This window comes from Panicum virgatum, chromosome 3K, assembly GCF_016808335.1.
Source record: "Panicum virgatum strain AP13 chromosome 3K, P.virgatum_v5, whole genome shotgun sequence".
NCBI classification, from domain to species: Eukaryota; Viridiplantae; Streptophyta; class Magnoliopsida; order Poales; family Poaceae; genus Panicum; species Panicum virgatum.
In genome coordinates this window covers 38,745,096-38,757,890 of record NC_053138.1, presented here as the reverse complement: position 1 = coordinate 38,757,890, position 12,795 = coordinate 38,745,096, and the positions used below count along the sequence as shown (strand labels likewise).

Below are 12,795 nucleotides of genomic sequence, written 5' to 3'. Positions count from 1 at the left end.
ACCACGACACAGCTAAATTTTCCAGTCACGTAAACCTATTTCCGGTTTGAACCTCTTAATTTTCCGGTTGCGGGATGAATGCTAGTTGGGCTTGGGTCAGTGTGCTAAATAACTTATTCAGCACCCTAGATGCTAAATAGAGAATATATATTATATTATATTTAGTAGTTCGTATCCTAAGCAATGAATAGTATTCAGTACCTGACCCCACCCCCGCAATCCACCGTCCCGACTCGACAGCGGTTGTCCGGTTTTTCCCATGCCGCGCTCGGTTTTTCTCCCACCTCCGGCGCTCGGTTTTCCTCCCTCCCCGCGCTCCCCACGTTCCAGCGGTTTTCTCCACCTCGCAGATCCGCAGCGGCTCGCGATTCCCAGCGCCCGCGCGATTCCGTGTGCCGCCCGCCCGCGCCGCGCGTTTCCGTGCGCTGCCGGCGTCCGCGCCGCGCCGGCGAGCTGCAGCTCCTGCTCCCGCGCACCCCGCCTCGCGTAGCAGGCCCTCAAGATTCACTGCGCTGCTGCCGTCCGCGCCGCCCGACGAGCTCCGGCCCCCGCAACGCCCCCCGCCCACGCGCCGCCGGCGTCCGCGTCGCCCGGCGAGCTCCGGGCCTGCGACGCCCCCCGCCCCGGCGCCGCCGGCGTCCGCGCCGCGCCGGCGAGCTGCAGCTCCTGCTTCCGCGTGCCGCCGGCGTCCGCGTCGCCCGGCGAGCTCCGGTCCCCGCGGTTCCCTGCCCACCGTGCTCTGCGCCTGCGAGGCCCTGGGCCGCTCGCCCCCGTGCCCGCCCCGTTGAGTCCCTGCGCCTCCGCCTCCTGTGCCGGCCGCCGATTTGAGTGGTACCCCCGCCTGCTACTCCGGCTAGTGCCTGCGCCGCCTTCCACTCCCCGCCGGAGCTTCCTCTATGGGGTGAATTTAGGCGGATCCGGCATGGCACGGAGGCCCCCTTTGAGCCGGCGGCACGCGATGTGCGGCAGAAGCATCCCCAGGCCTTGCCCAGCAATCTGCTCTTTGGATGGATAATTTTTCCTATTTCCCATTCGAACAATCTATACTTCACTCGAGTGTTTTTTGCCCTGGTTTGTTTCTTTGTGTTTCAATGACCCATGGGCCCCAGATGTCATTGAGCTTTGCTGTGTGGTTATTCAATTTTTTGGGGGAGCGCGCCCCTTTTTATCTGCAGCCGCTTGGACTTCTCGAACAGTCCGTTCATTTTCCTCATCTGAGTGAGTCGCCGAGGAGATGCCAAACTCGTCGTCTCCGTTCTTCAGGTAGGCGAAATGTTCTAGGATTAGGTTCTCCTATTGATTTCCTCTCTCCGATGTCCTCTTCGATCGATTTGTGCTCACTCCTCGCTGTAGTTGTTGTGATTAGGGTTATCTGGTTGTTTGGAGAATATGGTTTGGTTGGATAATCTGTCTGTTGATTTCGCCTGATGTGCACCTGTATTTTTGAATCCCCTCGCGTTTGATAGCCTCAATCCTCGTCGTTCCTCGCTGTAGTTGCTTTGATTTTCAGGTTTATCAAGTTGATTTGGTCTCATTGGTGTTTTGATTGTTCTAATCCCTTCTTCTCTGGGTTGTAAATCCCTGTAGTTTGAGCGATTTGATGATTCATCCGCTGTAGTTGCTTTGATTTTGGGTTTAGCAAGTTGATTTGGTCTTGATGGTGTTCTGACTGTTCTAATCCCTTTACTGTTCTAATCTCTTCTTTTGTGGGTTCTTACATCCCTGTAGTTTAAGCGATTCGATGATTCGTTTCTGTTGATTTGCATCGCTTTGTTTAATCCCTTTACTGTTCTAATCCCTTCTTATGTGGGTTCTTAAATCCCTGTAGTTTAAGCGATTTGATGATTTCATTTCTGTTGATTTGCAGCGCTTTGTTTAACGAGAGAATCTGTGTTGTTTCATTGCTTTAGTTCCCGCTCATAATTTTCTTTGATTCTCCTAATTCCTTATAGCTTCAATTATTGTTGCTCGAGTTTTTCATGATTAGTCTCTGTTCATTTTTAGGTTACAGTTTCATACTAGTGTTTTTCGATTTCATTTTCATATTATTAATTTATTGTTTCTGTCAGCCTAATGGTGCCAATGAACATGGTGCAAATTTTTAGGTTACGGTTTCATACTAGTGTTTTTCGATTTCATTTTCATGATATGTGTGCTGGTCTTAGTATTAGTTACAACTCCGATCAGATTGTTGCCTGTTACATAAGATTTTTTAGGTTACGGTTTCATACTAGTGTTTTTTAGGTTACGGTTTCATACCAGTGTGCCATCAGTCCGACGCTTATGCGTCCAGATCCACTTGCCGGTGACCACATTGCAACCAAATGGACGCTGCACGAGGTCCCACGTCTGGTTGGCAAGGAGAGCAGCGTACCCTTCTTCCATCGCGCGACGCCAGTGAGGATCCGCCAAGGCGTCGCGGACAGAGGAGGGTACCGGTGAGACCCGCGGCTCTCCCTCGGTAGCGGAGAGAGTCGCGGCCTGAGAAGCCATCCGCCGAGTCACCATGGGATGGATATGCCGAGGATCCCGATGGATGACTGGCGGGTGGTACACCTCCGGCTCGGCTCGAGAAGGAGCCGGAGGAGGCGGCGGCGGCGACGGCTCCGGCGTCGGCGTCGCAGGGGACTCCGGAGCAGGAGGCGGCGCCGGTGTCGACGCCGAACGATGCCGGTACACCTGCACGGGCTCAGCGTACCGCTGCGGCACCGGGGTCGGCGCGGAGCGACGCCGGTACACCTGCACCGGCTGAGCGTACCGCGCAGGTGCAGGGGGAGGCACCTGGGCCGTGCGTGGCGCAGTGGGAGACACCGGGTCCGCGCGCGGCACGACCGGAGGTCTGTGGGCCGCGCGAGGTGCGACTGCGGGCACCGGGGCCGCGCTCGGCACAGCAGGGATCATCGGGAACGGTGCCGGTGAACCGGGAAAACCTGCAGGGAAAGGACAGACAGGAAAAAGTGGTTGAACCACCGGGTCAGTCGGAAACAGAGACTCCAGCTCGGGGTCAAGAGAAGGTGTGGAGAATGTGGAGTAGGGGAAATCCGACTCGTCAAGGACGACGTGTCAGGAGATCAGGACGCGGCGAGAGGTGAGATCAAAGCATCGGTACCGCTTGTGGTCAGGGGAGTATCCGAGGAACACATAACGAGTTGAGCGGGGCGCCAGCTTGGGAGGAGCAGTGGCGGAGATGTTAGGGTAACACGCACACCCGAAGACTCGAAGGTGGTCGTAGCGGGGAGGGGTACCGAAGAGAGCGTGGTGTGGAGTGGGAGCAGGAGAAGCAGTGGACGGAAGACGGTTGAGCAAGTAGGTGGCAGTGTGGAGGCTCTCAGCCCAGAAGCGCGGGGGCAGAGAGGCCTGGATCAGAAGGGTGCGCACGACGTCGTTAGTTGTGCGAATCATCCGCTCAGCCTTGCCGTTCTGAGGAGAGGTATACGGACAAGACATACGCAGCTGAACACCCCGAGAGAGGAAGAAAGAACGGGAGGTGGAGTTGTCGAACTCCCGCCCGTTGTCACACTGGACGGCCTTAACGGTGAGGCCGAAAAGAGTGGACATCCAGGCAAAGAAGTGGAGGGTGGGGAAGGTCTCAGACTTGGCGCGCAAAGGAAACGTCCAAGAGTAGTGCGAGAAGTCGTCGACCACCACCAGATAGTCCTTATAACTAGAAATGCTAAGTACAGGAGAGGTCCACAGGTCACAGTGAACAAGGTCAAATGCATGCGTCGCATGCGAAGAAGAAGAAGAAAAAGGGAACCGAATATGACGACCGAGCTGGCACGCATGGCAGAGGGGCTCAGCAAGAGCCCTAGTACCAGGAACATCGGTACTACGACTGAGCTTAGCCAGAACGTCGCGGCCAGGGTGACCAAGACGGCGGTGCCAGGTGGTGGAAGACGGTGTCGCGGCAAAAGCGGCAGACCAAGACGGCCACGGCGAAGAAGGCGAGAGTGGTGCAGCGGAAGGAGGAAGGCGAAGGGTGTAAAGGGGCCCCGTGCTGTCACACCGGAGTAGCGGACGCCGGGAGGCCGAATCCTTTACAGTGAGGCCAGAAGAATCAAACTCGATGGAACAAGAATGATCAGCTGTAAACTGACGAATGGAAAGAAGGTTATGAACCATCTGAGGAGCAACAAGGACATTAGGAAGACGAAAAGAGCCAGGAGCAGAACCCACGGCGGTGACAGGAAGGCAAGACCCGTCACCAAACATGATGGAAGAAGGACAAGAGGGGTGTGGGGGTCGGACAGAAGAGAGGATACCGGCATGTGGGGTGGTGTGGAAGGAGGCACCCAAGTCGGCGATCCACTCGGTGCTGACCGGTGGCGTCCGCCCCATGGCGCTGAAGGACTGCGCCAGTGCCATGGTTCTTAAAGCGTTAAGGCGAGGCATGGTGAGCGACCCCGTCTGCAAGGCGAGGCGACGCCTAGGCGAGCAAGGCGACGCCTTACCCATATGCCACAGGGAGGAAATGAAAAGAAATAGGAAATAAAAAGAGTAAAGAAGGCAAAGAAGAGGGCAAGGTACAGGTTGCTGCCCAGCCCAACAGTTAGGCCCAGCCCAACAATAGCATCTCCACCCTCCAGAACCCTCTCCCACTCAATGAGCTCCACATCCGCGCCGCTGTTGCCCTCTGCCCAGCACTTTGCCCTCTCAGCTCTCCCTCTCCCTTCGCGCCGCCGGCCCGCCGTCGCTCCTCCGCCCGACGCCGCCGCCGGTCCGCCCTTGCTGCTCCGCCAGACGCCAACGCTGGCCCCACGCGACCACTATCGGACCCGCGCGCCGTCGCCAGGCCCTCGCGCCGCCGAAGCTCGTCGGCGCTCCCTCTCCCACCTTCCTCACCATGCTCCGGTAGGCCACCACCCCCTCCTTCTTGTTCCCCTTCCCCCGCAGATCGTCGAAATCCTTCCCCTCCTCTTCCTCTTCCTCTCCCTCTCCTTCTCCCTCCTCCCTCACCCTCCCTCTCAGTTTGCTTCTCTTTTGGCATGGCGTCGGCGGACGCCTTGGATTTTTGAGGGCCTGGACGACTAGGCGACGCCTTAAGAACCTTGGCCAGTGCGGCCTGGTCTCAACCCCCAGGCCAGGTCGGCTGCTGGCTGGGTGGAGCGGGCGGGGTCCAGAACGGCGCGAACAGGGGAGCAGCAGCGGCGAGCATTGCCGCCGGCTGGGGCTGAGGACGAGGTAGCGGCCCGCGCGGGGTCCCTGGGCGCGACGGCGTGCGCGGCGGCGAGGGAGGCGGCGGCCCGCGCGGCGTGCGCGGCGGGAGCGACGGCGGCCACAAAGGCGGCGGCGGCCAAGTCTGCGGGCGCGACGGCCTGAGCCTGTGCGGCGGCGAGGGAGACGGCAGCTGCGGCGGTGCGGCCCGCGCCCTGGAGCAGAGGAGGGGTGCCCGCGCCGGAGGCCGACGCGCCCACGGGAAGGGCCCTGGTGCCGACGGCAGTAGGGGCTGCAGCGGCAGGAGCAGGGGCGGCGCGCATGAAGGTGGGCGCGCATGAAGGTGCCCACGGCGCGCGGCTGCAGGAGCGGCCGCTGGCACGGCAGCGGGCCGCCAGCACGGCAGCGGGCCGCCAGCAGCATAGGAAGCGGCGGCGGCTCCCTGGAGCCACGGCCATGCCGCGTCGGGAGCCGGGTGGGCGACGCCAGGAGGAGGGGCGGCGCCAGTCCCAGCGCCGTCAGGGGCGGCAGCGCCCTGGGCTGCGGCGGTCGCGGCTGCGCCAGGGGCAGTGGCGGCGGCGGCCAGGGACGCCCGGGCGGCGAAATCGGCGGTGGTGGTGGCGCCAGCCAGGCCCGCGCCCGGATCCGCGCCGAGGGCTGCAGCAAGGGCGGCGGCGGCGGGAGGAGTGGGTTGGGGAGGGTCTCGACGACGGCGAGGGCCGCGGCGGGAAGCCAGGGCGCCGCAGGCCAAGCAGCGGCGGGTGACCAGGGCGCCGCGACGGCTGGATCTACAGCGGCGGCGCGCTGGGCAGCAGCGTGGGCACTCTGGGCGGCGGCCGCAGCTGCAGCAGTGTCGGCTTGCAGCGCCTGTTGCAGGGGAGGTTGCAGGGGAGCCTGCAGCGCCTGCACGGCGGCGCTCTGCTGCTGGGCGGCGGCGCTCCCCCCGTCCTCAGCACCCACCGCGCTTGCACCCGCGGCGGCGGCGGCAGCAGCTGCGGGATCTGGCAGGGGCGGACCTGCGGCGGCGACTGCAGCCGCGTCCTGCCTGAAAACAGCAGTGAGGGCCACCGCGGGGGCAGCAGCGGCGGGTCCAGGTCCCGCGTTGCCCACGCCCGGCCCAGGGAGGGCGGATCCCGCCGCGGCGGCGTCCGGCCCAGGGAGGGCGGTTGCGGATCGGGACCTCGCAGGTCGGGCCCAGGCGGCGGCGGCGGGTTGCAGGGCGGCGTCGGGGCAAATCCGAGGCCAAGTTGCGGCGGCAGCCCACGCAGAGGCAGCGCCCGGCGCAGGGGAGGAGGAGGAGGAGGAAAGAGGAGGGAAGGAGGAGGAGGGGGCGGCGCCGGCGGCCGGCGGCGGCTGCCCTGGGAGGTAGGAGAGGAGGAGAGGAGAAAAACCTAGGCAAAAGATACCATGTGGGAGAGAATAATAGATGTATTCCTCCAAACCCTAGAAGGGTGGGATATATACATGGGCCTCTAGATGGGCCTCTATACATGGGCTCAATATACTCCAACAATTCTTATCTATGAACTCCATTCCAATTTGAGGAGAATATTTGCTGTTCATATCTGCATTGTTCCCCTCAGATGCTGCCACTTGTTCTGATCTAATGAAGGCTTTAATCTCTTCCTTAGTAAGTTCTTGGCTGCCATTTTCTTCTTTTTCTGGTGCTCTTTCATTTCCTCCAGTTACTCTTTCTGTGTCTCTGTAATCTATCATGCATGATCTGTCGGCTTGATTTTCTTCACTTGTTGTTGCTTCATTTTCTGTAGATGTTGTTCCTGTTGTATTCTATAAGATAAATATGTGTTCATGTTATTCTTTTTTGTATTAATTCAATAATATAATACTTATCTATCTATCCATGTAAGTCTTTTGTTTAATCTTATTACTCACCACAGCAATTTGCATGTTGTTAAATATGTCGATTCCCCAGTTCCAATCATCTGCACTTTGAGATGTTTTTTCTTGAACACATGGCCTGCCTGAATCCTACAACATCCCAAAAACAAGTAGTTAGTTCTGCTGAATGCAATTTATTTGACAGTGTAATATTGTTATAATATTGTTTTCATATGGGACCATGAGAATCTATAATATCTTCAATATCGAAATGATCAGGTTTTTACATGGTTATAATATTGTTTTTATATTTTTTTGATAGTGTAATAAGTGTATTGAGTATATGTAAACTTTGATGGGCCAAAGGTATAATTGCTATTTGATGCATTGTTTACTCACTATCAAGTAAATAATGCTCATCAAAGCAAAATTGATGATATGTGTACTTACATTCTGTATCTCTCTCTGTAGATCAAATTTAGTTACTTCAAAATTGTAGTTGCCCCAGTCATTTGATCCTGCCAATTGCTCGATAGAAACATCCTGTATTTATAATCCAAAAGGTACATACAGTCAGTACGCATATCAATCTGATCCTTTTGTGAATTTTCATTGAAAGTATTGTGTTGTTTTACCTCTGGGTTGTAATCTCCTAGAATCAGTGATGTGAGTGAGCCAGGTGCACCCTGCATGTGATATGTTATATTAGATTTACATGATTCAAGTTTGAAACTATTGTGCTGTTTTACCTTTGGGTGGTAATCTCCTAGAACCAGTGATGTGAGTGAGTCAGGTGCACCCTGCACATATGTCATCTGTTATATTAGATTCACATGATTCAAGTTTCTGAATTAATTACAATAGTACTTTGATAATCATCTTACCTCATATGAATTTCGATCTGCTTGCTCTTGCGAATTTCGTATCTGTTCCATCATCAGATCTGTGTATCCACCTGGCAAAATTACATTTGACTTCTGCACTATATTTGCTTGTTCCATTCTAATGTTTGTTTCCATTATCCTTGCTGCAGCATCGAAGAGTAGGTTTCCATCCTCCATTTGTGTGGTTTATTTCAATCAATTATTAGCAACTTGATCTTGAAGTAATGATGTTGATTTTGGATAAATATGAAAGCTGTTCACAATGTTTGCAACAAGATCCAGTTCAGCCAAAAGGTATTTAGAATTCTTTACCTGGGGGGGTAGATCTTTGGAGTTGTCTTGATCGCATGGCTTCCTTTTCTGCTTCATCTTCTCCTTTTTTGATGATCTTCATTTTTTTTCTTCACTGGAGTTTGAGTCGGCGGCAGCACCCTTTTGCAGCAACTGCCGCTGCCGCTGCCCCCCTCCTCTTTCTTCCCGTCCGATTGATCTCGTAACAGATTTGTTTTACTTCTTTTGGTGAAGAAGCTTTTGTATGTTTTAATTGGGCCTTCTTTTTCCTGCTAGGATTTTGTTGATGGGCCTTTTGAGTTGGTCCAATTAGTTATCCGTCCTGTATCTTATTCTTTGTGGGCCTTATTTGAGTGGTTGTCGTTTTGGGCCCAGCTTGATTACTTTTGATGTTTCCATTTCATTTTTCATGTTTATTTTGCCTCTACAATCTATCTGTCTGTTCATTTTCTTCAGCTTTAGCTGTGAACTGCTTCTTTTTTTCTATCCTTCATTCAAATTTTTTCTTGATCTGTGCTACTTCAGTTCATTTGCTATCATTCATTCTTTGTTCTTTTGATCAGATTCATTCCATTCAATTTTCCTAAAAATTTGAACTATTGCTTCATTTGCTAATCTTTTAATCATTACTGATGATGCTAGTTTTACATAATGCATATTGTAACTTTTCAGTAATTTTCATGTAATTTTTTATTGACATGAATTTACTCCTCTGAATATATTTTTTTTTCATTATGTAATAAGTTGTAACTGTTGCCTACCCCAACTTGCTTGGGGAAAAAGGCTATGTTGTTGTTTGTTTGTTTGTTTGTTGTGTAATAAGTTGTAACTGTTCAGTTGTTGATACGTAAGTTTCTGTGCATATATATGTAATAAGTTTATGTGATATGGTATTAGTTCAATCTTTCTATATTAGTTTGATCTTTTTGTTTTGTTAGCTATTACATGTATTTAATATTGTTTTTTACATTTTTTTCTCATATAATAAGTTCAATCTGTGTATATTTGTTCAATCGAGTCGGCTATCATATTTTGTTGTTTAATTTGCAATTTCTGGTTTAGTTCTTGTAAATGTATTGAATTTAAGGTCAATGTTAAACTATAAATTTGGCTTTTCAGCATGTTTATCATTTATATTATTTACATATTTTGTCAGCCATTGGATGTGAATCTAATGGTTTGTAAAATCGAGTGTTGGTGTAGCTAGAATCACTCGATTCTCATTATCTGGTACAATCGAGTGCTCTATTTGTTTCTGACACTCGGGTGTTGTTCCCCCTTAGAAAACTCGAGTATGAGGTAGACAGCTCCTTCTCATTTGATTCCGTGAAGCAGCTCACCAGGATGTGGAAATCCAAGGTTATCTTCTGACTTGATTCCGATTTGGTTCATTTCGAAACACTTTAGCTTCCGATGTCGTATAGTGTGACAGAAATATATTGCTCATCCAATTTCAATTTTGTTCTTAATATTCAATTACATCTTCTCCTGCATGCAGATCAAAGACCCATCGACATGTAGTACCTAATTCCCATCGACATGTAGTACCTAATTTCCACTGGTTAATTCAGAGCACGCTTAATGTACTCATGGGCGGGTACATGTTCCTCGAGCTCGGGTATGACAGGCCTGTGAAGTAGTAGTGCAGGACAGTTCATGTCAGCTCACTTTGTAGTATCGTTCCTTTCAAGCATGCTCTTTCTTTCCCTTAACCAGTTCGACAAATTGGAACTGTATGAATTGTTGATTGTTCGTTAGACAAAGCAATTTTTTTGAAGGTATTTAGAGAAAGCAATGCTTAACCTGTTTAATCGACTTAATCTGCCACTTGTTTTGTATTCTAGAATTCCTTTTGTCAGTATAAAAATAGATATATTTATAGCTAATGATGGAGGATTTCTTCACTAGTCAACACATAATAATGGGCTAGTACAGATAATAAGGATGATTTTTATATTTAAGAATTGAGGATTTCATCAGCTAGGACTATCACTATCTTAGAATAATGGGTAGAAACGAAGCACTTCCTATATGCTGATTATAGCTGATTCCATAGTACATTCAATCCTTTGCTGCCATTTGTTAAATTTCAGCATATACGGTTATGATGATTGATGAGTTCTCTAGATTGGAGCTCACTTTCTGAACAATCCACCATAGCCTATTTTTCAGATAGTTCTGGTCACCACATTTCTAATTAATTCACAGTAGTCATCTTTTTTTTTTTTCAAATCGCTGCAGCAACTGATATTTCTAATTAATCCATGTAACCAAATTTTCAGTTTGTTGTGGCAACTTCATTTTTCAGTAAAGATCAAGACTGCCATTTTTGTTGGCTTCACACAAGAAGATAATGCTATATTGAGTACTACTGCATCTGCACCTCCATGTCTAATTTTTTGCACCTATTCTATCAGGTTTTATGTAGGTATTCAGGTCGATATATATACGCAAACAATTTTATTCCTAGAGATTCGGTTGCCAGAGTATTTTTGTTTCATTTGTTCTTCCCATTTTCCTGTTTCATTATTATAATTACGGTTTCTTGCAGGCTCGATAGCTATGTATAATGGCATGGTGCTACATATAGTCTTGACTTTCTTCCTTCTTAACTATCTTGTTAGCTGACTATTTACTGACAATAAGGGAACGAGAATTCTATACTGGTTGTGTTCAGACCCTCCTAGTAAGAATAAAAATAGTTCATGTAATTTCTTTACTCCTTGCCTATTTCACCTTCTGAATGATATTGTTTTGAAGCTTCAGTCTTGTGGCACTAGACCTAGTAAGAAATAAAAAAAGCATGCATACTTTTTTTTTTGTTACTCGCTCATTTCACCTTCTCTTCAGTGTGATCTGAATATTCTGTTTGTAGCACTTTTGAATTTTGATTCTAGACTATCATTTTGTGTGTGTTTTTGTTGTTTATGGATGCAGTGTTTTTTATTTAGCGATTCGGATAGAGGGAAAGGCCAGATCAGGCCAGAAGGTGCATGGGGAGCACTACTTGTTGCCTGGATTGTCTTTTGAATCTGCAATAGGAGCCAAGCCAAAGGCACATTTCTGTGTGTTCATTTGTGGCTAGATATGATCAATTTTAAATAGGTTTCATGTATTCCTAGAAATCAGTATTGTTTTTGGTGTGAGGACCTGAACCTTTTGTAGAATGCTTATAACAGGTGTGTGACCATTCTGACAAATTGATGGCACGCAATAATGTGTTGTTCTGAACTATTGACATTTGCATGGAGCTCCAAGTTCACATTAGAGCAGATTTATCAGAGCCTGGCATTTGTAAGCATTATGGAAGACATCCATAAAAGCTCAGATGACGTGAAGGCTGAAATATCTCCAGGGAAGTTAGAAAATTATTGTTAGCTTGATGGTTCATGTCCTTCCGAGACATCCATTTGTATGCCTGTAATTTGGTCCATAACCCTTCTAATGGCACGATGATTGATGTCAAAGTATTTATTTGGTCTTGCCTGGTGCTGGCGAATGCCAGCGTATACATGTTTTTTTTTTCCTTCACTTGTATGCCAATCAATCACTAGGAAGTTGGAGTCTGGAGATTGGGGGGAAGGTTGAAAAACAAATAGTGATATGAATGGTATTTATGCTAATAGAGTGTTTTTGTAACCAAATTATGTAGAATTTATGATTGACAGCGTATTTTAAAGTGTTTGTGATAGGCCAATGAATTTCAGTTGCAAGAAACTATGTGTTGGTCAACTTGTCAAAGACAGAATTGATCAAATTGTACTTTACCGAATAATTAATTTAATCCATGGGTGCTTGTCTAATTTAATCGTATACATGTACAAAAGAGTGTATGCATTATCCCATGCATCCAGGAACGCACCTCCCAACAATCAACTTGTGCCGCACATCTTCCGAAAGAACGCGTGTGAAGCATTCCGTGAAAAAAAGAACCATGTGAATAACCAGCGATCTGTTCCAGGGGGAGAAAACTGCCGGGAAGAAAACTGGGAGAGAAAAAAACCTGGCGCTCCACTAGCGCCAGCAAGAAAACTAGGAGAGAAAAAAACCTGGCGCTCCACTAGCGCCTGGCGCGATCGGTCGGTGGGCGGGGCTGGGTAGGGTACTGAATAATATTCAGGCCATGTTTGGTTAGGACCCTAAAATTTTTTTCATAAAAAGATGAATATATGCATAGAGTACTAAATGAAATTTATTTGCGAAACCTTTTCACATATAGGTGTTACTTTTCGAGACGAATCTAATTAGTCAAGTTCCATCATGATTGGCTAAGTGATACTACAGTAACCGCATCTAATCATCCTCTAATCATGCGGTCAAAGACCTTATTAGCTACAACACATGCTACAGTACTATAATTGTGGAGTTTGTTTTGTAATTAGACTTTATTTAATACCTCTAATTAGTGGTCAAAAGGGCAAAAAGTTTTCATGAAAACTTTTACACCCCAAACCAAACAAGGCCTCAGTACCGAGAGTACCCATTAGCGCAGTCGTATAGTACCTCTACTAGGTTTGTGCCCGTGCGTTGCAACGGACAGAAAAAAAAATCGGTGCAATATAGAGAATATGAGCAATATATGGTGTTGATACAATAGACAACATGCTATTTTAATGTTTATTGACAA

General features: G+C 49.2%; 1 protein-coding gene across 7 annotated transcripts; it reads left to right on the top strand.

Annotated features, from left to right (window-relative positions):
- Positions 1-278: 278 nt before the first annotated feature.
- LOC120699167 (spidroin-1-like) lies at positions 279-11,650 on the top strand. 7 transcript variants are annotated; one of them, XR_005685259.1, is made up of 3 exons: positions 279-1,263; positions 7,465-9,527; positions 9,667-11,642. XR_005685259.1 is itself a non-coding variant. In XM_039983056.1 (3 exons), exon 1 carries the CDS (start codon positions 5,492-5,494, stop codon positions 6,521-6,523), a length of 1,032 nt encoding a protein of 343 aa, XP_039838990.1. In that variant the 5' UTR covers positions 5,283-5,491; the 3' UTR covers positions 6,524-8,171; positions 9,452-9,527; positions 11,106-11,650. The 7 variants fall into 7 exon arrangements, 6 of the variants coding, with proteins under 6 accessions (XP_039838990.1, XP_039838986.1, XP_039838988.1 ...); XM_039983056.1 differs by lacking the exon at positions 279-1,263 and having other exon boundaries at positions 5,283-8,171; positions 9,452-9,527; positions 11,106-11,650; XM_039983052.1 differs by lacking the exon at positions 279-1,263 and having other exon boundaries at positions 5,283-7,556; positions 8,027-9,527.
- The last annotated feature ends 1,145 nt before the right edge of the window (positions 11,651-12,795 follow it).

Coding starts and splice junctions, on each gene's coding strand:
- LOC120699167 (XM_039983056.1), top strand. CDS start 5,492: ATGAAGGTGCCCACGGCGCGCGGCTGCAGGAGCGGCCGCTGGCACGGC.